Below are 27,468 nucleotides of genomic sequence, written 5' to 3' on the forward strand. Positions count from 1 at the left end.
GTTACGCAGCGCGGCGGTTGGCGGCCACGGCCCGTCTGCGGAGGAGCGACGCGCTTTGGGACCGGGAGGTGCCGGGCGAGCCCGGTAAGTGCGCGGCCTCGGGCTGCCGCTTCCCCCTCGCTGTATTCCCGTGCTGCCTTCCGCCGACTCGGGCCGCAACCGGCTCGGTCGGGCGCCACCCGCAGGCCAGGGGCGCGGCCCCGGCTGACGGGCCCGGCGGGCGCGGCCCGGTCCGGCCTGGTCCCCCGGCGGCTCGCCTCGCCTCACGGCCGCGCCCCCGGCCCGCAGGTTGTGCCACCGCAGCATGTCGGAGGGCGAGTCCAAGCAGGTGCCGAGCAGCGGCTCCGACTCCAAACCAGAGTCCGCGTCGTCAGGCCCGGGCATGACCTCGGTGTCTGCGCCCGTGGCCTCCGCGGCGCCGCCGGAGGAGGAGGAGGAGGAGGAGAGCGAGGACGAGTCCGAGATCCTCGAAGAGTCGCCGTGCGGCCGGTGGCAGAAACGGCGCGAGGAGGTGAGTGCGGGGCCGTCATGGGCCGGACCGCCGGGCTGCGGGGGGAGCCCCGGGCGGGGTGCGGGTCCCGGGCGGGCGCCGGTCCTGCCCCCGGCTGCTCCCCTGCCCCCGGTCAGCCCGCGCCCCGCCGAGCGGCCGGCGCGCTCCGGGGGCGGCAGGGAGGCGGGTGCGGCCGTGGGGCCGTCTGGCCGTGGGGTCGGGAATGCGGAGGCCGGAGTGCAGCCGCTCTGCTCCCTGCAGGTCCGTGGGGCCGCAGCCCCGCAGGCGGGCGGTGTCAGCAGCTGCTGGGGCCAGCAGGGACTGTCTCCTGCGCTCCTGCGTGCGTCTGTGTCACAGCTCTTTTGCTCCGGGAATAACAGAGCAATGACTAGAGAGCCCTTGGCGTTCCAAGGGATTGTGACGGGAGCAGCACCTGCTGCAGACGCAGCCAGTTACCCAGGCTCATCCGCGTTGAATTCTGGTTTGCTTTTGGTTTGCATTGGCGTCTTCAGTTAGGAAAAGCATAGCCAGCTCATGCAGACTTGTTTCTTGGCTTGTCTGATTCACATCCACTTCTTGGTGCGTATATCCAAACCCTCCTGTAGATTAGATCTCGTTGTTCTGGACCTCTCCCATTTTCCACTCTCTGCTGTGCTCTGGTTATCTTACTGGGCCGGTCTCCACAAACTGGTTTCTGCTTCATGCTGGCTCAGTGGAACCTGCTCTGACTGGACAAGCCGTGTGCTGCGGGAGCTGCTGAGCGACAGCAAGCGTCAGCTCCAGCGCTGCGGCACGAGTGCTGATGGAGCTTTTCTCACCCAAATTGGGGCCGAGCATAGAGGTTTATCTGCTTTATCCATTATTATAGACACAGGGTAATTCAGGCTCTGGTGGTGGTGGAAATCATTTATTCTGATGCAAATGTGGAGGTCAAAGTAAGGTCAAGTATTCCCACAGTTTTGTACCTTTTCTTGCCTGAAAGCTGTCCTGGTTTTGTTAACCCAGTCCCAGTGTGGTATGGTAAGAAAGTGCCTTTTCTGGTGGAGCTGTTCGGTTTAGCTTGCAATGGGGGGAGTATCGCCATGAAGCTTTAATTACATCCACCACAATACATTCCTTACGGTAATGTGATGTGCTTTTTCCTGGGATCTGTGCTGAATTGGCACATGTGGGGAACAAAGCTGGTGTTTAGTTTGTGCTGTCTTTTCAGTATGTTTTATTTAATACAGATCATTGTGACACAGGAAGGTAAAATTCCTTCTAGGCTTTTCTGTACTCTCCTTTGCAAAAAGTGATGGTTTGGTAGGCTCTGGTGTTTTCTTTGGATTTCAGTTTCCCTATCTGCAGACAAATTAAGGCCCAAACACAGTAAGTTCCTTAACATTTTGGGATGGCTGGATTAGTGTTCTAGCTCGAGGGTGGGAGTGGCAGGGTGGTTCGGAGGCCTCTGTGTGTGAGGCGGATTGGCTTCGTTTCACCTCGCGGGTGGAGGAGTGGCTGGTGAAGGCCACAAGAACAGTTGTTGACTGACCTGGGGTGGGCTCGAGGTCTCAGATTCTGGAGCCTTCGCCCGCCAGGGCCGCAGGGCCTCCCTGCGGGGGGTGCTGGTGGCGTGTGACCGCGCCGGCGGCCGCTGCCCGCCTGCCAGCGTGTGTCTCGTGTGTCTGAAAAACACATCCTGCACTTAAATTCTGGTTTGTCTCTTAATTTTGTGTGCAAATTTGTGGCTTGATTGGGCCCCAGCCTGTGGAGCGGCGCTGATGTGTTTGGGATACCAGCCTGGCGTCCCGCCTGGCGCGGGTCCCCTGCGGGGCGCGGTGACGGCTCAGCCGCGCTGGCGTGCCGGGCCCGCAGCCCTGTGGCCCCGCGGCAGCAGGGACGTGTGAGGACGGTGATGTGCCGCCCCTGCCGCGGTGCAGCCCCGGCTCCTCGTCGGGGCGCGGGCGAGGCAGCGGTGGCGGGAGCAGGTTGGGTGTGATCTGAGAGAACAGCGGCTGGCCACAGGACGCGTGCGCCGGGCTCCGCGTGTGCCGCTCGCCGTGAATTACGCCTTGTACGTACGTTTGGAAATGGAATAACCTCACTTAAAAAAACGAATGGCTGTAGAGGGTTTGTGAGCAGCTCCCTAGAGCAGGAGGCGCGCGGAGGGGCTGCGGGCCCGGGCTGGCTGTGACCGGAACGTGCGGGCGCTCGGGCTGGTTTCCCCCAGGCCGCAGGTTCGCGGTTCCCGAGCTCGCCCGCCCGCGCCTCCCGGCGAGCGCTGGTCCCGAGCGGCCCGCGGTGGCCGTGCCGGCCCGCTGCCGGCGCTGGGGCCCGCCCGTTCTGCCGCCTCCGGGCGCCCGGCGGAGCCACCGGGACCGGGGGGACCCGGGACGGGCCGCGGCGGGGCGGGGCGGCCTCGAGAAGGACAGCTGCGTCAGCCAATGGCAGGGGGCGCTAAGCGTTACATCACCAGCGCCAGCTCCCATAGGCTGAACCTGCCTTGGCCACGCCTACCAACGCCCTGGCCCTCGTGTCGCGGCGGCTCCGCCGCTCCCCGCGCCGGGCCGGGCCCGCCGTGCCGGAGCGCCGCTCCCCGGGCCGGGCCGGGCCGGGCCCGCCGTGCGGGAGCGCCGCTCCCCGGGCCGGGCCGGGCCGGGCCCGCCGTGCGGGAGCGCCGCTCCCCGGGCCGGGCCGGGCCGGGCCCGCCGTGCCGGAGCGCCGCTCCCCGGGCCGGGCCCGCCGTGCCGGAGCGCCACTCCCCGGGCCGGGCTCCTGCCCGAGCCGCCGCCGCCGCTCGCTCCGGGTCCGTTCCGCTGCAGCGGTCCGGTCGCGTGCGGCGCAGCGGCCGGTGCCCGGCTCTCGGTTCTCGGTGCATCGCGCTGTGTGCGCGGTTCGTGTCCAGAACCGGAGGCTGTCTTGGGCGGGAGGAGAAAAGTTTCAGCTGTTAGCGCAATCAAGTTAGCGAGATTGGGAATTACATGGTCATGTTTTGGCTCCAGCAGCCCAGGCTAAGCTGCATGAGCTGACGTGACTGGAAGTGTGTTGGTTCTCGAAGGGAAAGCAGCACCAGGAACTGGTGTGACCTGGAGAGCAGCCCTGCAGGGTGAACGTGCTGCTGTCGGCAGCAGCGCAGCAGGAGCCAGCAGCGAGCCCGGGGACAAACCGTGTCCTGGGGACACCAAACAGCCCGACCAGCACCAAGGGGGTTGTCCCCCGTGCCCAGTGCGGGGCCCCACGGCTGGACAGGGACAGGAAGGTCCTGGGATGCGTCCTGAGGAGGGGACAGGGCTGGGGAAGGGCTGGAGGGAGCGTCCCCTGTTCCCACTGCCCGGCCGTCGTGGTGCCCGCCGCTGCAGCGGGTCACCGAGGGGCTGTTCGGGTGCCTCTCGAACACCCGCAGGCTCGGGGCATTGGCCGCCTCTCCCGGCCGCCGGTCCCGGGGCTCGTCACCCCCTTCCTCAAGTCCAGTGCCACGCTGTCTCCTTGAGGAGGGGGCAGAGGGAGGACCCCGACTCGGGGTTGGGGGAGTCGCGGGAGGGAGAGACTGGGGCTGGCAGGGTCTCCAAGCTTGTACCTGCCCTGTTGCTTTTGGCTTTTCTCCCTGACAAAACCTCTTTTTTCGGCTGTCCTCGTGTGACACGTCAGCACGCATAATTTATATTTCCAGGTATCTTCAGAATTACCTGCTGTGCCTCCTAGGAATAGAAACGTATCAATAGAGGTGGATTGCAGCGACATGCAGTTTGTTTTTAGACTTATGCCACTGACTGGTGTTAAACCTGAAACCGAGAGCTGGGCTCGATGCCTCCTGTCCCTGGGAGCCACACAGCCCAGACAGACAAGGGGCCCACGCGTGAGGGCAGGAAATCTTGTGCTCTGCTGCAGCGGAATCTTTTAACTCTCAGCCCTGGTTGCTGCGTCGGGCCTGGCCAGCTCGTGTTAGTGGGGGGGACTGAACCGTTCAGACCAGGATGGTCCTGTGCTTCGTCCTGTGTTCAACAGCGGCACCGACCGCGTTTCTCTCTGGGTGAGGAAACACACTGTGATTGCACAAGCCAAGACTTTGTAATAAATACTTTGTTATATAACATATATAGTAGTATACATATAATTCATTATTATAAATGTCTTTGTAATGTGCTTAGTGAGCAGCCTGTTGAATGAAGCTGCGTGGTGGCGTGGCTGTGGGAGCAAGCGGTTCCCGTCGGGTGTGAGCGTCCGCGGGGTACGGAGGGGAAGGGGCTCGGCCAGCGCTGCTTCATCCCACGAGACCTCGCGGGGATGTGGAGCCGTCACCGCCGGGGCCGAGGGAGAGCAGGAGAAAGGGCAGGCGCCTTTGCCCTGTCCCGGGCCGTGCCCGGCGCTGCAGCCGCGGGACAGTCCGTGCGGCCCTGCTGGGCTCGGTCCCCGCGGAGCTGGCGCTCGCTCCGTGCTGCGCAGCTGCAGCCGTGCGGCTGCGCGTCCTCCCTGCAGATCCCGAGATCCTGGGGCTGACTTCTGGGCTGGGTGGACAGTGATGTCTGAGCTCTTGCTGGCCATGGACGACCTCCCTTGAGAAATAAATGGCCTTGTCTGTGCCTGATTATTGTCCCGTGCTTGACATATTACCAACTTCTTTGCAAGCTCAGCGGCCGGAGCACTTTCCACGTTGTGCCCCCGCTTCAGTGGCTGCTGAGATGGAGAGGTTCATTTGTGCCTCGTCCCGCGAGACAAATCCCTCGTGTGTGGGCGTGTCTGCAGGTACCGGTTGCCGTGCTGCTCCTTCCCGGGCGCTCTGCACGCTCGGTGAGCCGCACGGGTGCGGTTCTCACAGCCCCGTGGCCCCGCGTGCGGACGGGTGACGGAGCTCCACGTGGGCCCGGCTGTGGGTTGGGTGCCCGTCTGTGCCGGGGGTGTTTGGGAGCGCAGGTCAGTCCCGCTGTGTGCATCGTACAGTGCTGCTGGAAGCCCACAGAAGTCATATAGGTGGCACCATTGTCCTTACTGCACTGCTGCTAGTTTACTTCTTTTCTTAGGAAGGACCTTGCTGGCACTGGAATAGGTGGTTCCCAGCCCTTCAGAACCCTTCGTGGCTGGAGGTTACAGCTGGATTTTAGTGCTCGGGCTAACATGCACTCTGTATCCATGCCAACGCTATGAAATGGCGCTTGTTCCTGGGGAGCAGAGCCCGACCCCCCTGGCTCCAAGCTCCTTTCAGGCAGGTCAGAGATCAGAAGGTCTCCCCTCAGCTCCTGTTCTCCAGCTGAACCCCCAGGTCCCTCAGCCGCTCCATCACATTGTGCTCCAGCCCCTCAGCAGCTCCGTCTCTGGTCCCTGTGTCCCTGCAGACCCGTCCCCCAGACCTCGCGCTGCGCTGCTGCGCCCCAGCTCAGCACCGATCCGCGCTGCGCACACGGGGAGCGCGGCCGCACGGAACGGCTTGGGAAGCGTTTGAATAAGAAGACAGTCCTGGTGGTGGTGGTTGGGCACGGGGCTTGGCCAGCGGCTCATCTCGGGCCTTCTCTTTTTGTGCTTTTGTTTCTTCACCCAAACATCCCTTGAATATTGTACCCAAATCCTGTTGTTTGATCCCAAACCTGCCTGTGTGCCGATGCTGTTGTACGTCCTGTGTCCTTTATCCCTCTGCAGGGTGCTGGGGGGTCTCCGAGGAGCTGCCCCGGGGGATGTTCCTGGCAGAGCTGCCCGGGGGGGGGGGTGTTCCCCGGGGGGGTGTTCCCCGGGTTCCCGGGGGTGTTCCTCGCAGCTGTCCCGGGGGGCTCTCTGGGGCTGTTCCCGGCGGGAACACAGCGTCTTCAGCCAGCGTGGGGTGTCACCAGCACGGCCCACGGGCAGCTGGTGGCCAGGGCACCACGGAGCACCGAGAGCCGCACGCGTTAACCCCGGCGGGCCAGGTGTCCTGGCAAAGGAGCGAGGGGAGCCCCCGCCCACGTTCCCGGTGCTGTGGGGCAGAGCGAGGGGAGACCCCGCCCACGTTCCCGGTGCTGTGGGGCAGAGCGAGGGGAGCCCCCGCCCACGTTCCCCGTGCTGTGGGGCAGAGCGAGGGGAGCCCCCGCCCCACGTTCCCCGTGCTGTGGGGCAGAGCGAGGGGAGCCCCCGCCCCACGTTCCCCGTGCTGTGGGGCAGAGCGAGGGGAGCCCCCGCCCCACGTTCCCCGTGCTGTGGGGCAGAGCGAGGGGAGCCCCCGCCCCACGTTCCCCGTGCTGTGGGGCAGAGCGAGGGGAGCCCCCGCCCCACGTTCCCCGTGCTGTGGGGCAGACGTTTGGCGGGGAGCAGACCCGGGACGCGTGGGCGCCGGGTGCCCGTGGGCCGCCTTCCCTGCACGCTGCCCCACAGCTGCCCTTCCGCTGTCTGGGGACTTGGTGAAACCTTTCCTGGTGCCGTTTGCATTCGGTTTGTCCCTGTGCTGGGTGTTCTTACGCTGCTCTCGTCCTGAGATGTTTCTTGCACTAAAATTTGAAGGAATTAATGTCTTTCAGCTTTCTTTAATGATTAAATGTAACAAGCCTGGCCACATATTCAGATGCTAGTATCAGTGTATATATATATGGAGAGAGGGAAAATCATGTTATTATGATAAATATGGCGATTATGTCCTTAAATCTCAGAGCTTTCACCCCTCGTTGTGCAGGGCCGAGGGGCGGGAAGGGAACAGCGTTGCTCGTGCGGAGCCTCTTGTCTCTGTGGTGGTTTTCAATAGTTGTTTTCTGCAGCTCGGGCTGTCTTTATGTAATTATGGCCTATATTCCGTATTCCTGCCTATGTCACCCCGTTGCGTCTGGTTTTCACAATAATGCCCTGCTCAGTTTACCGATCAACCCGTATCGCTCTGGTTGTGCTGTTCTCATTTATCACCCCGCTGTCACCTGCAGTTTCAGAATATTGAATGTCATGGGTCTGTTGGGATTCCCGTGGAAGATCACAGAAGGAATGTCCCCTGTGCGGACGGGCTGCCGGTGCGCCCAGCGCTCTGCCCTGCCCGTGTCCCTGAGGGGCTCTGGTCCCTCAGAGCCAGGTGCTCTGCCCTGCCCGTGTCCCTGCCCGTGTCCCTGCAGGGCTCTGGTCCCTCAGCCGGGCGCTCTGCCCTGCCCGTGTCCCTGCAGGGCTCTGGTCCCTCAGCCGGGCGCTCTGCCCTGCCCGTGTCCCTGAGGGGCTCTGGTCCCTCAGCCAGGCGCTCTGCCCTGCCCGTGTCCCTGAGGGGCTCTGGTCCCTCAGAGCCAGGCGCTCTGCCCTGCCCGTGTCCCTGCAGGGCTCTGGTCCCTCAGCCAGGCGCTCTGCCCTGCCCGTGTCCCTGCCCGTGTCCCTGCCCGTGTCCCTGCCCGTGTCCCTGCCCGTGTCCCTGCCCGGCTCTGGTCCCTCAGCCAGGCGCTCTGCCCTGCCCGTGTCCCTGAGGGGCTCTGGTCCCTCAGCCGGGCGCTCTGCCCTGCCCGTGTCCCTGCAGGGCTCTGGTCCCTCAGCCAGGCGCTCTGCCCTGCCCGTGTCCCTGAGGGGCTCTGGTCCCTCAGCCAGGCGCTCTGCCCTGCCCGTGTCCCTGCAGGGCTCTGGTCCCTCAGCCGGGCGCTCTGCCCTGCCCGTGTCCCTGCAGGGCTCTGGTCCCTCAGCCGGGCGCTCTGCCCTGCCCATGTCCCTGAGGGGCTCTGGTCCCTCAGCCGGGCGCTCTGCCCTGCCCGTGTCCCTGAGGGGCTCTGGTCCCTCAGCCGGGCGCTCTGCCCTGCCCGTGTCCCTGCAGGGCTCTGGTCCCTCAGCCGGGCGCTCTGCCCTGCCCGTGTCCCTGCCCGTGTCCCTGAGGGGCTCTGGTCCCTCAGCCGGGCGCTCTGCCCTGCCCGTGTCCCTGCCCGTGTCCCTGCAGGGCCCTGGTCCCTCAGCCGGGCGCTCTGCCCTGCCCGTGTCCCTGCCCGTGTCCCTGAGGGGCTCTGGTCCCTCAGCCGGGCGCTCTGCCCTGCCCGTGTCCCTGCAGGGCTCTGGTCCCTCAGAGCCGGGCGCTCTGCCCTGCCCGTGTCCCTGAGGGGCTCTGGTCCCTCAGCCAGGCGCTCTGCCCTGCCCGTGTCCCTGCAGGGCTCTGGTCCCTCAGCCGGGCGCTCTGCCCTGCCCGTGTCCCTGAGGGGCTCTGGTCCCTCAGCCGGGCGCTCTGCCCTGCCCGTGTCCCTGAGGGGCTCTGGTCCCTCAGCCGGGCGCTCTGCCCTGCCCATGTCCCTGCCCGTGTCCCTGCAGGGCTCTGGTCCCTCAGAGCCGGGCGCTCTGCCCTGCCCGTGTCCCTGAGGGGCTCTGGTCCCTCAGCCAGGCGCTCTGCCCTGCCCGTGTCCCTGCAGGGCTCTGGTCCCTCAGAGCCGGGCGCTCTGCCCTGCCCGTGTCCCTGAGGGGCTCTGGTCCCTCAGCCAGGCGCTCTGCCCTGCCCGTGTCCCTGCAGGGCTCTGGTCCCTCAGCCGGGCGCTCTGCCCTGCCCGTGTCCCTGAGGGGCTCTGGTCCCTCAGCCAGGCGCTCTGCCCTGCCCGTGTCCCTGCAGGGCTCTGGTCCCTCAGCCGGGCGCTCTGCCCTGCCCGTGTCCCTGAGGGGCTCTGGTCCCTCAGCCGGGCGCTCTGCCCTGCCCGTGTCCCTGCAGGGCTCTGGTCCCTCAGCCGGGCGCTCTGCCCTGCCCGTGTCCCTGCAGGGCCCTGGTCCCTCAGCCGGGCGCTCTGCCCTGCCCGTGTCCCTGCAGGGCTCTGGTCCCTCAGCCGGGCGCTCTGCCCTGCCCGTGTCCCTGCAGGGCTCTGGTCCCTCAGCCGGGCGCTCTGCCCTGCCCGTGTCCCTGAGGGGCTCTGGTCCCTCAGAGCCAGGCACTCTGCCCTGCCCGTGTCCCTGCCCGTGTCCCTGCAGGGCCCTGGTCCCTCAGGGGAGCCAGTGGCGCCTCCCGGGCCGGGTCCAGGTGACACCTGTTCTAGTGCAAGCCTTCAAATCGATACTGTACGGCAGTGAACGTATTGCCGCAGTGGACTTGTTTCCCTGCTCACAATTCTTACGTGTGTGCCCCTTCGCCGTGTTAGTCCTTCTTCTTTATAAATGCAGCCTTGAGTTTTCATTGCAGTCTGATCAGCTGGATGACGTTAGTCGGTACGAGCCCACCAGAGTTAAAAGCACTGTCCATTGGAAACTGGTTTCTCAGTTTTACTGGTTAGTATTGTGTTCTCGGTAGTTATTTCCTATATCTAGCGTTTAAATAAGTTAGTGGGCGGCAGAACACTCGGTCAGCTCTCGTTGCCGTAACACGGTACCGGCAGGGTGAGACGGGCCTGTCACGGGCGGCTGCCGGGGAGGGAGCTCCCGCCGCTCCGCTCGCCAAGTGTCCGAATTGGCTCTTCCCTGGGGAGGAGCGGCGCGGCGGCTCCGGAGCGCGCCCGGCGGTGGGCCCGGCGGCGGTGGGCGATCAGCCGGTGAGAGGTGCGTTCTGCCCTCCCTGCCCCGAGCGCGCGGGGCGGGGCGCATTGGCCGGGGCGGGGGCGCGGTGGCGCGGCGCGGCAGGACCCGCCGGGCCCGTGTGCCGCTCCAGCCGTCCCCAACCGCGCGGGGCGCGAGGAGGGAACCCGTGTGTCTCTGCGGGTGCTGATACCTGGCTGAGGAGAGGCAACACTCTGGTGAGCTGTGCTGGGAGCAGGGTTGGTCTCGTACCGGTGGAGGGCTCCTGGGACTGGGTGCTGCCCCAGCCAGCCTTGTGCTCAGCTTTAAACCCCGGCTTTGCCAGGTCCCTCCTCTTACTTTGTTGCTTTCTTAGGGCTCATCTGCATCTTTAATATCAGGTGTGGATGTCCTTGTGCTGGGTTAACCTTTGCATCTATTAACTAATCACTGCAGCAGTTTCAATGGGGTGATCCCAACCTGCAGCTTTCCTGGGTTTCTCTGTGCTCAGATCAGTTTCCTCTTGAGTTCTATCCCCATCGCCTTTCAGAATATTTCAGCAGAAAGTTTTATCTGAGTTCTTGAGACTTTTTTTACATCCCTTTTGTATGGCTGGAGGCTTTTTGGTGGTTAAATGAGCTGTGGGTATCATAAACTGTAAGAATCTAAGGGGTTGTTGCCCAAAGGCAGCATTTACTACAGAACAGCCTTTATGCAAAGGAAACTCCCTCAGGTGTGCCCAGGTCTTGCTGCTCGTGTGGGCTGCAACGCGCTCAGGTTCGGGTGTGCTCCATTCCTGACGTGTAGATGCACTGTCCTGGGATGCTCGTTTAGGAAAAGTTAACGAGCAGAGTCATTACCACCCCAATGAAGGGCGCGCGGTACCGGTGCGGCCCCGCTGGCTCGGGCTGACTGTCCGTCCCGCCGGGCAGGTGAACCAGCGCAACGTCCCCGGCATCGACAGCGCCTACCTGGCCATGGACACCGAGGAGGGCGTGGAGGTGGTGTGGAACGAGGTGCAGTTCTCGGAGCGGAAGAACTTCAAGCTGCAGGAGGTGAGCCGGGGTCTGCGGGAGCTTGGGGCGGCAGGGCGGGGCCGCGGCGCGTTGTGCGGGGCGGCGGGGCCGTGCCGCGTTGTGCGGGGCGCCGGCGGCGCGGGGCTGCAGCCCGGCTGCGCGGACGCGGCGCGACCCGCGGCGCCGTGCCCGTGCGCTCGCGCTCAGCCGAGCTGCCGCGTGGGCCGAATCGGACGCTGTTTGTTCGTGGCGTAGGAGCTCAACACGTACAGTGTTGTTGAAGGGACCGAGACTTAAGAAGAAGGTAAGATCTGGGCGATGTGGTCTCTGATGTAACGTGTCTTCGTCTTTTTGCTGTTAAGGAAAAAGTTAAAGCGGTATTTGACAACTTAATTCAGCTGGAACATCTGAACATAGTGAAGTTTCACAAATACTGGGCTGATGTGAAGGAGAATAAGGCCAGGGTAAGTACAGGGAGCAGTCTGTTGGGTTTTCTCACTGTGTCCTACAGGTAATTAGTGACACAGAGGGTAACGTCTTGTACTGCTCCCGCAGGTGATCTTCATCACTGAATATATGTCTTCAGGGAGCCTGAAACAGTTCCTGAAGAAGACAAAGAAAAACCACAAAACTATGAATGAGAAGGTAACTGTTTTTCCATGTATGCCCATTTTCCCTTGGCGCCATCAGCCTCTGAAGCTGTTTCAGCAGAGGGCCCTGATGGGCAGGCACCGGTGACGACCCGTGGCGGCAGGTCCTCTTTGTGCTGTAGCCGAGCCCAGCGCAGGTTCTCCGGGCCGGCTGCTCCGCGCTGCTGCTCTGCTCCCAGCGGTTCCGCAGCTGCCTGCGTGCGGCGTGGCCGGCGGGTCCCTTCGCGCTGTGCGGGACAGACGGAGGATGTCTGTCCTGGGGAGGCGCTGGGGGGAGGCGTGTTTCCTGGTACTAACTAAACTGAGCAGGAGACAGCTCTGTGCCCCTGTGCCGGGTGAAGCCGCAGAGCAGAGCCTGTGCTCCCGCGTGCCGATGGGCTCAGAGTCGCGCCGCTGCCGTTCGTCCCTTGGGTGACTCGTGTCCCTCTCGTGTGTCCGCAGGCCTGGAAGCGGTGGTGCACCCAGATCCTCTCTGCTCTCAGGTACGCCAGCTGCTCTCGCGCTCCAGCCGCCTGGGCAAGGGGAGCCCCCCGTGCTGGAGCACCGAAAGCTGTAAACATACACGCTGCCAACGTTCGCAGGCTCTGTGGAGTGGAGCCTGCAGGGCGCTTTGTCACCCAGTCACGGTCTGCGGTGTCACCTGCGCTCCCTGTAACGTCCACAGGCTTCAGTTAGACTGTGATGAAGCCCCTAAAATAGAGAGACAGGTGCACCGTAGGGCTTCCATCGCAGCAGTTGTGCCGGGTGCTGCAGGGAGTGCAGGAGCTGAGCTCAGGTGGCTCCCCAGAGCTTTACAACCTGGGTCTAACCATGGCCGAGGGGATGTGCCAAGGAAGTCTCGGATAAATCAAACTACGTGTGAGAAGAGCGAGAAAACTTACCGTTTTCTTAGTCGTGGCAGGTGCAGCTCTGTAGCATGCAGTGGGCTCTGAATTATCATGGTGTGCTATTGTTAGAAGTGTGTGTGGATCTATACATTTCTCGATGATCCAGATCTTCTGCAGCCACCTTAGTGCAACCCAGTTGAATAGAATGTAGGGGTTTTTAGGTTTGGTTTTAAAGACTCTTCTCTGCCTGAGCCAGAGCTGGTGTGTGGCTAATAACAGCCTGGGAAAAACAACCCAGATGTCAGAACAGCACTCCCCCTCCATGGCGAGAATTCGGTTGCCATTTGGTGAAGGGTGGCTGTTGATGAGTACCTGGGGCTCTGAGCTTTTGGGGGCTGACAGTCTGTGTTTGTGCTGGCTGCTGTCACAAAACCCAGCAGAGTGAGCTGCAGGAACCCTCAAAGGTACCTGGGACCCCAGCACCAAAGCTTTCCCCGTGCCTGCTGGGAAGCTGCCCAGTCGTGGTTGTACAGCACCAGGTGCCTTTTTGGTGCTCCCTGAGCAGGGCCAGTGAGGCTCTGGCACTTTTGCTGTACAAGTGGAACCCTTTTAGCACCCCCTGGCAGTATCGGGATGGGTGAAGTGGCCTCTACCCCTCGTGCCCTTCGGACCCATCAGGGAAAGCTTTCCCTTTTCCCCCGTGTTCTGGAGGTTGTTATTTAGTTAGAGACAATTGCTTAATTTTCCTGGTTCTCTCCTAGCCCAGAGGCTGGTGTACAGTCGTTTAACTGTCACTTCTGCTATTGTAAATCCCTGGTGTGTGCCCTCCTGTTCTCTGCCGCTGTTTCACGGAGGGGAAGGGACGAAGGCGTTCCTGGTCTCCTGACCCGTCTCTGTTTTCAATCTCCAGCTACCTCCACTCCTGTGACCCCCCAATCATCCATGGGAACCTGACCTGTGACACCATCTTCATCCAGCACAACGGACTCATCAAGATCGGGTCAGGTAAGCCTTGTTGGAGGCGGCCCTTGCCTAGGAGTCAAGGTGCTCGTCAGCAGGCGGCAGCTGATCCCTCGGGGCTGATCTGGTGTACCTGTGTACCTTGTTCCGCCAGCTCCGCGTCAGTCGGGCCAGAGGCTGGTGGTGAATTCACTCTTGGCTGGACCACGTTCAGGAGCAGGACCGACACTGGGTGCTGCTTCCGTGTGAGCCCCTTCTCTGGTTGCGAGCTCAAGGGACTGACCTGAGAAATGGTGTCAAAACTTGCAAGTTGTGTCTGCGCGTTATCCCAGGACTGCTCTGCAGTCTTTCTCATGTTAATACGCAGAGTTCTCTTCCCAGTGTTGTGGAGCTTTGGGAGCTGTGTCCACTGAGCCCCACGAGTGCTGCTTGGAGCAGCCACCATTTGTAGCCCAGGTTACGGACTGGCTGCAGCAAGCTGCTCGCTCTGGCGTCCTCGTGCTGCTCCTCGGGACGCCAGCCTGCTCGGGGCTGCTTGGCAGAGGTGCCCTGGGCAGGCAGCCGCCCTGCCAAATGTTCCGTTTCCCGGGTCAGCGGCGACGGTTCTGGCAGCACGGCGCAGCGCCGCCTGCTCTGCTTTGTGCGCCTTTGCTGTTCGCGTCCCTGCAGACCCGTGCGGTCAGGATGCGTTACGTTGTACCTTGGCGTACCCTTGCACCGGGAGTCTTGCTCTCCGTCCGACTTCTGCAGGTATCTCAAGCCGGAGTGTGCACGTGCCGTCCGGTAGACTTGTGCGAATTCTTGGTTTGATGTCAATAGTGTATAGGAACGAATATTCTGCTTCGCCTGTCATCTAAAAATAGCCTCTTCTCCTAAACCACAGGCCGGACATGATGCAGAAATTGTTTGTGCTGAGGGTGGTGAGAGCCCGGCCCAGGTTCCCAGAGAGGTGGTGGCTGAACCATCCCTGGAGACATCCCAGGCCAGGCTGGACGGGGCTCTGAGCAGCCTGAGCGGGTGCAGATGTCCCTGTCATGGCAGGGGGGGGCTGGGAAGGGCCCTCCCGCACAAACCATCCCGTGGTTCCCTGTGTTTCTGTGTTGCGTAACAAGTGACAGGGCACAGGTTGAGGTGTTCTAGGTTGCGGGCGCTCTGGTGCGAGGGGGCGCTGTGTTCAGACAGGTGTTCGATGCTTGCGCTAAGCAATGTTGAGAGATGTTTCCTGTAGTTCTCATGGGGAGTGTAAGAACCACTCACAGGTGGAAAGAGGTGATGGCTTTGAACTAAAATCCTTTTGGGCAGCTCTTGGAGCACCCGGCAGAACTGAGGCCTCAGACTGGGGTGTCCTGTAACGCCTCCGGTGTCCTGGGACAGGGCCGCGTGCCGGGCAGGGGTCCAGCACAGCAGGGGAGCTCTGTATGGTGTGTTGTGGTGTCTCCGGTGTCCCGGGACAGGCCCACGTGCCGGGCGGGGGTCCAGCACAGCAGGGAAGCTCCGCGGTGTGACGGGTTTCCCAGCTGTGTCTCCGGGTGCTCGGCTGGGGCAGCCGCTTTCCTGTCTCCATCAGACCGGCTCCAGGATTCATTGTGTTTAACTGCGGCCTGTCCAGACTCTCTTCTCAGTTCCAGGCCAAGGTGCCAGGAGACCGAGTCTTACTCGGTGTTAACTCTGCTGCTCAGTGCTGTGTCCAGGGGTGTCGGTGGGCTCTGCTGCTGAGGTCCGTGCCCGGGAGCCGCTGCTGGACACAGGGAAGCGCAGCTGTGTGGTGCTGAGGCTGCCGAGCGCCGCACGGAGCAGCACTGGCGGGCCGTGAGCTCCCGCTTGGTCAGCGCTGTCTCGTGTCCCTTGCCCGCCCTGGTTCTCGGTCAGGAGCCCCGGTGCTCCCTGTGTAACGTGTTTTCTCGAGGCGGCTGGGCAGGCCCGCGATTCGCCGCGGTTCTTACCGCTGTCGCTGTGCAGCGCTCGCTGCATCACCAGCTCGTCGCCTTCTGCCTTGTGTTGCTTCCCGCTCACGGGCTGCTCTGTTACCAACAGCCTTCCCAGGATATTTGCTAATGGTGAGCAAACTTCTCGCTCCTGTGATGTGACTACCACTGTATACGTAATGTACGTGTCGCCGGCGCTCAGCAGCCGCGTTGGCGCGGGGCCGGCGGCGCAGGACGGGCCGCGCTGCTCTGCGGGATGAGGAAGGTGCTGGCACAGCGCCGGGCGGCCCTGAAACACCAAGCTTGTGTGGCTGGTGTCTTGAGAACTTGTTCTAATTTGTGCTGTTCATGTGAAACCTGGAAATGGTTTAATCCGTGGATCTGGAACAGTGACTGGGCTTTGCAAACACTGACTGTGGGGTATAGGGCTCCTGCTTCACGTGAGTGCTGAGCAGCCAGGCTGCGGGTGACACGCGTTAAGGCTGGTTCTGCCGTAGCCATTACTTCGCTCTCGTGTTACCTGGTGTGTCCTGCTGGTTTTCACATCCTTGACAGGCGCCTGAGACACGTAGTGGGAGACACAGAATTGAAACGGGGGTTGTTAGGGTATCGTGGATCTGGCTTTGGTATTTTTTTGAACTAAGGCAAGCGTGGTTTAGATAAAAATACTGGAGAGCTGAAATCAGGGGCACAGGAAAACCCGTCAGAAGAACGGAGAACTTTTCCACCCCGCTGGCATTCATTTGGGAAGATTGAACGTGAATGGATGCAGTTCAGCATCTAGCGCACAGCTCTGTGTGCAGAGCCAGCCGCGTTCTCTGCCAAACCAACGGTTTCGGCTGCGTAGAACCGCGGCCGCGCTCGGGCCGCTGTCCGGCGGGAGGGACCGAGTGCCCCGGGGCTGCGGGGCCGCATCCGGCACGCCGGGACTGCTGAGGAGCTGTGTGCCGGGGCTGCGGGGCCGCATCCGGCACGCCGGGACTGCTGAGGAGCTGCGTGCCGGGGCTGCGGGGCCGCATCCGGCACGCCGGGACTGCTGAGGAGCTGCGTGCCGGGGCTGCGGGGCCGCATCCGGCACGCCGGGACTGCTGAGGAGCTGTGTGCGGGGCTGCGGGGCCGCATCCGGCACGCCGGGACTGCTGAGGAGCTGCGTGCCGGGGCTGCGGGGCCGCATCCGGCTCGCCGGGACTGCTGAGGAGCTGTGTGCCGGGGCTGCGGGGCCGCATCCGGCTCGCCGGGACTGCTGAGGAGCTGTGTGCCGGGGCTGCGGGGCCGCATCCGGCTCGCCGGGACTGCTGAGGAGCTGCGTGCCGGGGCTGCGGGGCCGCATCCGGCTCGCCGGGACTGCTGAGGAGCTGCGTGCCGGGGCTGCGGGGCCGCATCCGGCTCGCCGGGACTGCTGAGGAGCTGCGTGCCGGGGCTGCGCAGCTCCCAGGCACCATGCAGGGTACTTCTCTTTGGGTTTAGGCTCTGTCTCACCGCGGTCTGTGTTGTTTTTGGGACTCCTGGGTGTCAAAGCCTGTCATCAAGTGAGGACTCCTCACATTTGGATTGTTCTTGAGAAACCGTTGAACAAACGGGGTGGAACAGCACGAGGTTAATTTCTAATTGGAGTGAATTGACAGGCATCTCGTGACGCGGCTGCTGTTCCTCAGAGCCCTGCCCTGGGTTTGGTGATGGGCAGAGCGGCCGAGCGGCGGTCGGGGCTGCTGGTTGCCGTGGTTGGCTTCCGAAACCGCAGCCGGCGCCCGCACGGGTTGCGATCTGGTGGGCGCTTCTGGGGAGGGTGTTGTTTGCTTGTTTCTTTGTTCTGAAGTCAGATTTAGTGGTAGGAATTGGTGGGTTTGGCCTTGCGGAACGCACACGTAGCAGATTCGGCTCCTGCTGTGCCGTGATGGTGACAAACTGGTGGTTATTTTGCAGGTCTGAGCTGGCTCTCGCCTCTTGCTCAGTGTCCCTCCTTTGTGCTGCGGCAAGTCGGGTCACTCGTGGGAACACCAGGAAGTAACTGTCTTGTAGACCTGCATTGAACAGGACTGTCTAGAAAGGGTTCGGTTTCCCAGTCTGGTGCTCCGGGTTGAGAACTTGCCCCTCCTGTGCTCAGATCTGTTCTTCGTGTGCTGCGCTGGAGGCGCCGGCTGCGTCAGCTCGTCTGGGTTGTGTTTTCCTCTGCCGTTCCGTGGGTTCCAGGTGTGTCGGACGCGTGGTGACCCACGGAGGCGGCAGCACAGCGGCTGTGAGCGGCGGACGCGCAGGGCACCGGCGTGTTAAAGGCTCCTCCCGCCCGTTCTGGGAGGATCCCCTGAGCACAGACTGGAGCGTGTCGCGTTACAGGAGGGGACGCTTGGCAGCCTCCCCGACGGCTGAAGACTCATCTGGAATTTCATGTGGACAGCCTCCCTACTCCTCCTGTGTCAACCGCCCCTGCCGTCGGGGCACGACTGTTCTGTTCGTTAAGCCTTCCGAGGTCGTTTGTGCAGCTTCACTTGGGGGGTGTGAGACAGTGGTCATCGGAGAGATCTGACACTGAGGGAGCTGAGCTTGCAGTGCTAAAATTTGTGGACCCTAATTGCATTTATACTGGTTCAGTCCAAATTTCTGTTAGGCAGTGCTGCTTGGAGCATAATTTCCACAGTCGCGTTTGGAGGACTTTGTTTCCCAGCATACGCGGCTCCCCTGGGGGCGGCCGTTCCAGAGCAGCCTGGCCCGCGGCGCTTCAGCCCACGCCCCGTGTTGTGGCTGCAGGCGCGTCCTGCGCGGGGTGCGAGGCTGTGGCCGCAGCCGGGGCCCTGCCGCCGCCTGTGCCCGCGGGGAGCGAGGCTGTGGCCGCAGCCGGGGCCCTGCCGCCGCCTGTGCCCGCGGGGAGCGAGGCTGTGGCCGCAGCCGGGGCCCTGCCGCTGCCCGTGCCCGCAGGGAGCGAGGCTGTGGCCGCAGCCGGGGCCCTGCCGCCGCCTGTGCCCGCGGGGAGCGAGGCTGTGGCCGCAGCCGGGGCCCTGCCGCCGCCTGTGCCCGCGGGGAGCGAGGCTGTGGCCGCAGCCGGGGCCCTGCCGCCGCCTGTGCCCGCGGGGAGCGAGGCCGTGGCCGCAGCCGGGGCCCTGCCGCCGCGCCGTGCCCGCGGGGAGCGAGGCCGTGGCCGCAGCCGGGGCCCTGCCGCTGCCCGTGCCCGCAGGGAGCGAGGCTGTGGCCGGCAGCCGGGGCCCTGCCGCCGCCTGTGCCCGCGGGAGCGAGGCTGTGGCCGGCAGCCGGGGCCCTGCCGCCGCCTGTGCCCGCGCCGCCACAGCGGCAGTCCCGCTGGCCCCGGCACAGCCCCGGGACACGGCCCGAGCGGGGATCGCCTGGTCACCACCTTCATTCCTCTGGCCTAGAACTCGGACCTTGGTTTTGTGTGCAGGGTTCAAATCTATTTACACACTTTGTTCGCAAGGAAGTTGTTTTTGTCATGAGTTATTCCAGATAGAGTGCTGATAAGCTCCTAAGTCCCAGCCAGGATGGGCAGGCGCTGATCTGGCGGGTCCTCTGCGGCTGCTCCATCTGGTGCCGCGTGTCCCTGGAGCAGATGCGGTCACACGTGTCGGTTCGGTTGCTGGGTGTGCTGGGTGCCAAGCAAAGGTGGGTGTCAGATGGACACAGGACGAGGACAATTCGTCTTCTGCAGTGCGCAGTGTTTGAAAGAGCCATGTCTGCGGGACCAGGCGTCTCTGGAGCTGCCGCTGGTGACAGCGGGGCAGTGACGCCCGCGTGCCCCGGGCTGGCGCTCGGGTGACGGGCGTGCGCCGATGAGCTGCGATCACCCTGCGGAGCTCTTTGCTCCAACACGTCCTTGTGGCTTTGAGGAGTCCGGCCAGCTCTGCGTGTTCCTCCAGCAACGCTGGTTGTTCCTCTTTATGCCCTTATTGTCAGACTGAGCTCAGCTTGCCAAAGCCACGTTGCTTGTCCTACCTTCCACTGTGCTTCACATCCCTTCGTATCATCTGCCATGCACAGACACCATGTTTGGCTGAATCCTGTTGTGAAATCCATCTTTTCTCATTCCCTACCAGACCGATCAGTGCCGTGGCGCTGTGTCTGTCTGCCCCTGCTGTGTTCTTCTCTGTGGCTGAGAAAGGCGTTTGTAGTTGATGTTGGTGACCTGACTTTCCTTTCTGACCTTCGCTGTTCGTTGTGTTTAACAGACCGTCCTTCACCTTCGTGCATCCGAGCGTTCAGAGTGAACAGTCGTCACTGTGGGTGGCGACTGCGAATCGGTTAGAGGAGCTCGTGTCAGATACCTTGAAGTGTGTGTTCTTAGCTCTACACTTCAGAGTTCGGTTTAAAATCTGCGCTCAGGCAAAGCTCCTGTCAAACGTCCGTCTGTCCTAAGTGACTCGCACACCAGGGTGAGGGACCTAGAGTAGTGACCACACCAGACCAAACCCAAAGCTGCTTATCCCAGGTTCTGGGCTGCTGTCCCGAGGGGTAACGGCCCGTCTGTCTGTGTGGCGGTGAGTCCTTCAGAGCTGTGTCGGAGAGCCGGCCGCGCAGGGAGCCCGGCGCCGTGCGCCCCCGCTGCGCTGCCTCACCAGCGAGGTCACGCGGTGGCCTCCAGCGCCGCCGACGTGAGCTGGGTGCGAGCTGACGGAGCAGGAACAGGCCCGCGTGTGGCTCATCTAACCCAGCGGCAGAGCCGGGCTCTGCAACAGCCACAGGAATGCACGTTGAGGATTCCAGGACTCTGGAACCTGGGGGCACCAGGACCGGAGTGTCGGCGGGGACAGGTCAGCAGACCCAAAGCCGCCTTTGCGTGAGCTGCGGTTCCACGGCAGGGCAGGCCCGGCTCTGGCCAGAAATGCCGCGGGACTGGGGCAGAGCCGCTCGATGCCACGTCCGTGGTGAGACACAGACGTGTGGGGCGATAGAGACAGCCACGAGACAGCGTGCGCAGCTTGGGCCAGGGCCCGCTGTCCTTGCCTTTCTGGTGTGGCAGTGGCCATGTTATCGGCTGAGGTTTCTGTCGATAGTCCGGTAGGGGACCGATTGCTGCCTCTTTGTTGTTAAACAGGGCCCGGCAGCAGAGCACGGGGCGCTGGGTGTCGAACTGGCCCTGCTGTCCAACGCACAGTACTAACAGTATTTAGAGATGTGTTGGAAAACGCAGCTAAACAAAAGGTGGTTCGAAAGATGTCTGTGTGTGGGTCTGGTTCTGCTCCGCACCTGCAGGACGGTGTTGCCGGGCAGCTCCGTGCTGGGGTTCCTGCCCGGGGTGTCGGTGCAGCTCTGGGGGGGTGTGCTGGATCCCTGCAGTGCTGTGGACATGGTGTCTGTCCCTGGGGACCCTCTGCCCTTCCCCAGGGCCCCGGCCCCACCGGGCAGTGCCGCTGCACCCGTGTCCGCGGTGCTGGACCTCGGCTGCGCTCACCGTGCAGCTTCAGACGGGCCTTGGGTTCCTGCTCACTCTTCCAGTCCACCGTACTGAGGTCAGCGGGATCCTGGGCTGTTACAGCCCAGGCCTCGGGGGTGCCCAGATCTTCGTGGCGTCGGTCGCGGGGGTTTGTGGGGTGGCTGTGGCCGCTCTGCTCCCAGGCTGCTCGTCGCTCCTCGTTAAGCAGCTTGGCTTGGCACCCGTGCCCTGCTGGCGTGTGCAAGAGCTGCCCCGTGGGTCTGTCCCTCTCCCAGAGCGCCGTGGGGGCGACTGATTGCCGTGATCTGGGCACCTCTGGCTGTTCAGGGCTTCTGGTACAGTTGAGTTGCTTGTGACAGGCACTGCAGGTCTGATTTAAGTTGGGTGCTTGAGAACTTGCTCCTCAGCAGGAGTCCCGCGCAGCTTGTCTGCCCGCTCAGCAGGAGCTGTGGCCTCCGGGTTTGCTCTTGCAGGTAGCGCTGAGCTGCCTTGGTCCGTCTGCAGCCGAGGAGGCGACGGGAAACGTGAGGGCAGGTGGCGGGGCTGGCGGAGCCGGCGTGCCGGGCTCTGGCCGGGATGGCTGCAGCTTCCTGCATCCTCAACGTTTGTGACTTTCTTCTAGTGGCGCCGGACACAATTAACAACCACGTGAAGACCTGTCGTGAGGAGCAGAAGAACCTGCACTTCTTTGCCCCAGAATACGGAGGTACGGTGCAGCCGCTTTGTTGGCCTTACTGACGCTTCCGAGCTCTTCTGCCTCTTGTTCTCAGCTGCGGGCTCGTGAGACATCCCATTAACAGTTTTGAGTTACTTGCCTGTTTACATGCTCCAACTTCTCTGTCTCCTGATAGCAGAGGAGGGAGAGGAGGCTGCGGGGCTATCACAGCCTGACCCAGATGTGGTCCTGCGGTGCTGCTGGGTGCAAGGATGGGCCGATAACGGTGTCATTTCTGTGTTACAGAGGTTGCCAATGTCACCACTGCCGTGGACATTTACTCCTTTGGGATGTGTGCCCTGGAGGTGAGTGTGGAGCCTTTGGCCGTGGGGCAGAGGGAACGAGCTGCCGGGAGAGAGGGGGCTGCGGAGGTGCTGTGGTTATGGGGTCAGCCTGGGGACAAGTGCCTTTTGTTCTCCCTATCAGGCTCCCCTGAGTGCTTCACCGAGGCGTAAAGAGCTCAGTAACGCTTAGTTCTCTCTGAAATTGCTGATGCAAAATTCATTACTCTGCAAGTCTTGGCCAGTTCTGAAGTCTGACCCATTGGCTGGCGGAACAGTCGCTGCTGCAGGCGGCCCGTGGGGAACAGAACTCGCTGTTCTGGCTGCGGCGGCTGCGGCGGGACGGTGCAGCCCCGGCTCCCCTGGGCCAGCCTGCCCCGCTGGCAGGTGCTGGTGCTGGTCGGGTGCGGGTCTGACTCACCTGGGCTCAGCAGCTCGGTGGTTTCTCTGCCCCGGCGCTCAGCAGGCCCAGGTGACACGGAGCTGCTGGTGAGGGTGTTTTATGGGAAGGGTTGTCAGAGCCCACAGAGTCCGGAACCTGTGCCGCACATCCCATAGGTGAGGCAGGAAGAGAACTGTGGAAACACAAGTTTTAGGAAGCAAAGCCTGAGCTGAATCCTAAGACGTTGTGCAGAGTCTTTTGCCAGCCTGTCCTCGCTGGGAATCGGTGTATGTGTGGGTGGATGGTTCTGGATGGCGTCGTGTGCCTGCTTGTCTGCCGGTGGCACAGAGCACGTCGTACGGCCGCGAGGGCTGCGGGCTCTGCTGGTCAGCCAGTTACGGCTTCATTAGGGGATGTAATTATCGAGAGAAGTATGAGCCAACGGATCACGAGGTTCAAATTGGAGATGCCGTCTGAGGTGACGCTGGTGCCATTCTCAGGTCTCCCTGGTGATCTGCTGGGATAACAGAAACGAGCTATTGTAATGAAGCAGTCGTTCTGTGCGCCCACAGACCGTGACCTGAAGCAGCATCAGACTGTCGTGGTCTCAGCTTGGCCGCGCTCCGAGCGCAGTCACTCGGGACGTCTGACGCGCTGCTTTGCGTTTGCAGATGGCGGTGCTGGAGATCCAGGGTAACGGGGAGTCGTCGTACGTGCCGCAAGAGGCCATTAACAGTGCCATCCAGCTGCTGGAGGACGCCCTGCAGAGGGTGAGGGCCGGGCTGGCGCCCGCGGCCGCGTCGGCATCGCACGCGGTCTCACGCAGCCGTTGTCTTCCAGGAGTTCATCCAGAAGTGTCTCGAGCAGGACCCCGGCAAGCGTCCCACTGCCCGGGAGCTGCTGTTCCACCAGGCGCTGTTCGAGGTGCCGTCGCTGAAGCTGCTGGCTGCTCACTGCATCGTGGGGCACCAGCGTGAGTACGGAGCGCGGTGCCGCGTTCTGCAGGGCTGCGCGGTGCCCTGCCTGCTCCGGCGGCACAGAGCACCTGGGGTTTCGTTGCTTCTCTTAGGTTGGAAAGGAATTGTGGTTGTTTGGGTCTAATTTTTTTTCATTTTTAATAGATATGATTCCTGAAAATGCTCTAGAAGAAATGACCAAAAACCTCGACATGAGTGCAGTGCTGGCAGAGATCAATCACGAGGACAGGGAAGGAGTCAGGATGATGTGAGTAGCCCGTGCGGGGCGGCTGGGCGCGCGTGGGGCGGGCGCCAGGGCACTGGGGTGATGGACACGAAGGGCTCCTCACGTTTGTGTTGGTGTTTCGCCACCCACTGGGGGACAGAAGGCAGCTGCTGGTGCTGCTGGTGAAGGGGCAGTCGCCCTCTGGGCGCACCGTCTGCGCAGGGTGAGTCCTGGGTGACAGACCTCGCGCCCCGGTCTGTGAGCAGATTCCTTCCAGCTGGGGCGGGATGTTCCCCGGTGGAGGGCTGGGCAGTCGGCCTGCGCTGGAGCACCTCCGCAAACCTGGCTGAGCGGTCTGGGGGGCGACCCGGACCAACCGCAGGCCGGTCACACGGAGTCCAGCGTGTTGGAGAAAGGGCTCTGCGGGGTTTTATCCATGGGGCAGCTCGTTTACAACACGCGAAGGGAAAGGCTGGTTTGGGCAGCGGCTGCCCCTGCAGCGGTGCAGGTGGCTCCCTAAGGGACCACGGTGCGAATGGAGCAGCGGGAGTGACAATGGTAACGGAACTCGGCCCGGTGAGGGGTAGCGGAAACACCTGAGAGAAGTGGACGCTGTGTCCAGAGAAGGCTGGGTGCTGCCGGGCAGCCCCGCGTTGGGGGACGCTCTTACCAAACAAAGTGATCAAGATGACAAGTTAGAACGCACCGTTCCTTTGAGGAGCTCTCTGAGCCACACCGACCTTCTGAAAACCAACGTTCTGACTTTGTAGTGCTAATAAATAATAGTCCTGAATTCCCTTTGGAATGGTTTTTGTTAGTTAAAGGTTCCAAGTGGAGGATAAGGAGTGAATAGCCAAAGCAGTGCAGGGTGGATTCTGTGCACGGGTTGGACTCCGAGCTGCAGCATCGTCTGTCGGGCAGGTGCCCGCCTGGACCTGCTCTGTGCTGGCGCAGCGCCGCGGAGGCGCTCGGAAAGGGAGAAGAGAGCACAGGAGTGACGTTGAATGTCGGAGAGCATCGTTCCCAGGTGGTTCATCGCAGTGCCGTGCGAACCGAGCTAGAAAAACATTGAATTTTTGCTGAAAACTGTTAGTGTCCTGGAGGACGGGGAAGAACAGAGGTCGTGTGCGCTGGAGATGGCTGGAGAGCGGCCTGGGGACCGGGGCAGACCTGCAGCTCACATGGATCTGGTGGGATCGCGGCGGAGCGCCGGGGATCATGGCGGAGCGCCGGGGATCATGGCGGAGCCCTCGGGGTCGCGGCGGAGCGCTGGGGATCGCGGCGGAGCGCTGGGGATCGCGGCGGAGCCCTCGGGGTCGCGGCGGAGCGCTGGGGATCGCGGCAGAGCCCTCGGGGTCGCGGCGGAGCGCTGGGGATCATGGCAGAGCCCTCGGGATCACAGCAGGACTCGTCGCCGACCTCTGGAGCCCTTCGAGCAGCCCTGACTGGGGAATACCGGCGGTTCAGAGCTCCTGTTGCAGCCAGTCTGACAGAAGCTGTGTCAAGCAGACACTGAAAAGCTGAACTGACTAAAGGGAGGAAGGTGCTTTACTGGGGAATCAGTAAGGTCGGAGAACCTGTGTCTCCGTGTATCAGAGCCGGGAGGACGTGAGCCCCTCGCTGTGGGCGGTCGTGGTGTCGCCGAGCCCTGAGCCGCGCAAAGGCAAGTGCAGCTTTGGAGAAGAGCTGCTGCTCGGCCGCGAAGCAGCACCACGGGAAGCGACGGTGTCCAGCTCGGCGTGAGCGCGGCGCTGGGCTGCCAAGAGCAGCTGTGGTGTCGGGCTGCGGGTATAGGACAGGAGGGCACAGAGGCCGGGTGCAGCGTCTGACGCCGTTACCGGTGCGGTGTGGCGACCTCAGAGCAGCCCTTGGCCGGGGCTGGGAATCGTCACCGCCTGCAGGAACTGAGTGTTCTCGAGGCTGAGGAGCAGGAAGAGCAGCAGAGACACAAGTTACAGCACAAAGGGCAGGGCGGCCGGGGCTGCTCGTCCCCCTCTGCTGCCGGCGAGGAGGGTGCTCAGGGAGCATGGGGCCGGGGAACTGAAAACAAACTGGCGGGAAGACTTTGTCTGAGACGTTGTGTTGAACCAGCACGCTGAACGAAAGGGTCCTGAGCTCCAGTGGGAAGACGTGGGCAGAGCGTTAGATCCCTGGACTGGAGTGGTGCGGCTGGTCGCACCGCACATCGGCGGCTCCGAGATGGGCCCGGGCTGCGCGGGTCTGGTGTGACGGGTCTTTGGAAACGTGGTGTGGGCTGGGCTGGCTCCCGAACAGCGGCGTGCGCTGCGCAGGGAGGCGAGACCCGTTCGGCTGTAATTGGTGCTGCCTCGTCCTCCTGCAGAGGAGAACCAGAGCCCGTCTCGCCCTTCGCTGCCGCTGCCCTCATCCTGCACGACACAGTCTGGGACGCGGGGATTGAAGTTGCATCCAAAGATGGTTATGTTAGATGACTTCTCAATGACCTCTCACCTTAGTGCTTCTTTTCTTTCTCTCCCAGCTTCTCTCAGTCTCCAGCGCTGGAGCTGGACAAGTTTCTGGAGGATGTCAGGTAGGAGTTTTGTCGTGTTGTTTTGGAAGGGAAACTTACACTGCGTATGAGACTGCAAAGGTGTCAGAGCAGCTCAGCGTCAGGCGCCGCTCCTCTCCGGCAGGAACGGCATCTACCCGCTCACGGCGTTCGGGATGCCGCGGCCCCAGCAGCCCCAGCAGGTGGTGGTGAAATCTCCCATCGCTCCGCCGTCGGTGAAGACCCCAACCCCGGAGCCCGCCGAGGTGGAGACCCGCAAGGTGAGGCACGGGAGCTCCGTCCTGCCCCCCGGCGCCGCGCGGCACTCACGGGCCTCTGCCTGTCTTGCAGGTGGTGCTGATGCAGTGCAACATCGAGTCGGTGGAGGAGGGAGTGAAGCACCACGTACGTTCACCTGCACGGGCCGCGCTGGGGCAGCCGGTGTGCTGCTCCCCCCCGCCACCGCTGCGCTCTCTGGGCCCAGAGCCAGGTCCCGTGGTTCACCTGGCCCGTAGCACGTGTTTTCAGCCCCCCCGATCTGGGGTTGCTGTGCAGGATGGTGCTGCGGGCCGTGGTTTGGAGCGGAGCTGCATGTGGTGGTTCTGCCGGGCTCCCCGGGGCTCTGAGCAGGGGGGTTCCTGTCCTGACGGGGATTTCTGGGGGGGCTCCTGCAGTGGCCACCGTGCAGTCCCTCATGAGAACTTCTCTACCTCGCAGTTAACGCTGCTGCTGAAACTGGAAGACAAGTTGAATCGACACTTGAGCTGTGACCTGCAGCCCAGTAAGTACCGTTCCTCCCCTGCTCCGTGCGCTCCGAGCGCGGCTCACACCCGTCCCTGTGTTGCAGATGACAACATCCAGGAGCTGGCAGCCGAGCTGGTGCAGCTGGGGTTCATCAGCGAGGTGAGCGGGGATCCGGGTCACCAGTAAACGGTTGTGCAGATCGCTCCGGCTCAGCTGGGGGCAGGAGGAGCGAGACGGGCCCTGCCCGTGTGCCCAGCTTGCTTGAGCCCGGCTCTGTGAGCCGAGCTTTGCAGGGGCTGGGCCTGCCCTCACTGCGGCTCCTTCTTCCCAGGCTGACCAGAGCAGACTTACCTGTTTACTTGAAGAGGCTTTCAGCAAGTTCTACTACACCCGGAACGGAGCCCTGACGGCCGTCACCGTCTCCTCTTAGCGGCCCCGGCCCAGGCGCCGGCGCGGCGTCGCTGCCCGCGCCCCGTCCCGCGTGTCCATCGCCGCCGGGCCTCCGCCAGCCCCAGCTGCAGCGCTTGGAAGCTCGTCCTGCATGTGCCGTGGCTGGGCCAGCGACAATCCTCCCGCCCGCCTATTAAAGGGGACTTTGTGCATCAGTATTATTTCCAGCCCTGTTTCTGTTGGGATTTGCCAGGTGGTGCTGGGGAGCCGGGTCCTGGCTCGGGCTGCCTGCAGCCCCCCTCGTTCATGTGCATGGAGTTTGTTCTGTTTGAATTGTACAAAGTGTCTTTTGCACAGCACAGAATTGTTTTTCTTTGTTTTCTTTTTTAATTTAAAGGTGAGCGGGCCGGCCCTCGGCCCCGCCCCCGCCCCGGCTCCGCTCCCTCCGCCCGCCGGGGCCGCCCCCGCCGCTTCGCCGCCTCCGCTGCTCGGCTGCACTTTGTTTACTGGTTTCGCCCCGGCGGTGCGGGCTGCGGGCCCCGCTGCGGGCCCGGCGCTCCCGGCGCGGCGCTGCGGGCACGGGGGCTGCGCGGCGGGGGAGCCCGCGGGGGCGGCGCCGCTCCTGCATCTCATTTCTATCATTTCCTATTTTTAATAAACTGTTTTGTAAATACG

At 62.9% G+C, this 27,468-nt stretch overlaps 1 protein-coding gene across 1 annotated transcript; it reads left to right on the forward strand.

Moving 5' to 3' along the window:
* On the forward strand, positions 1-27,464 carry NRBP1 (nuclear receptor binding protein 1). Its single transcript, XM_082049628.1, has 18 exons — positions 1-84; positions 289-511; positions 10,771-10,893; positions 11,217-11,318; positions 11,410-11,499; positions 11,946-11,986; positions 13,242-13,336; positions 21,216-21,299; positions 21,555-21,613; positions 22,643-22,741; positions 22,812-22,944; positions 23,093-23,195; positions 25,651-25,701; positions 25,805-25,940; positions 26,011-26,064; positions 26,377-26,440; positions 26,507-26,562; positions 26,735-27,464. Exons 2-18 carry the CDS (start codon positions 305-307, stop codon positions 26,831-26,833), a joined length of 1,596 nt encoding a protein of 531 aa, XP_081905754.1. The 5' UTR covers positions 1-84; positions 289-304; the 3' UTR covers positions 26,834-27,464.
* Positions 27,465-27,468: the final 4 nt, after the last annotated feature.

The sequence above is a fragment of the Streptopelia decaocto genome (genome assembly GCF_964273445.1).
Source record: "Streptopelia decaocto genome assembly, chromosome: 3".
Taxonomy (NCBI): Eukaryota; Metazoa; Chordata; class Aves; order Columbiformes; family Columbidae; genus Streptopelia; species Streptopelia decaocto.

What these genes read in the sequence shown, in the direction of transcription:
- NRBP1 (XM_082049628.1), top strand. Translation starts at nt 305, where the DNA reads ATGTCGGAGGGCGAGTCCAAGCAGGTGCCGAGCAGCGGCTCCGACTCC. An exon ending in ACTCATCAAGATCGGGTCAG is followed by an intron (nt 13,337 to 21,215) that starts GTAAGCCTTGTT and finishes ACTTTCTTCTAG; the next exon opens with TGGCGCCGGACACAATTAAC. An exon ending in AGGAGGGAGTGAAGCACCAC is followed by an intron (nt 26,065 to 26,376) that starts GTACGTTCACCT and finishes TCTACCTCGCAG; the next exon opens with TTAACGCTGCTGCTGAAACT.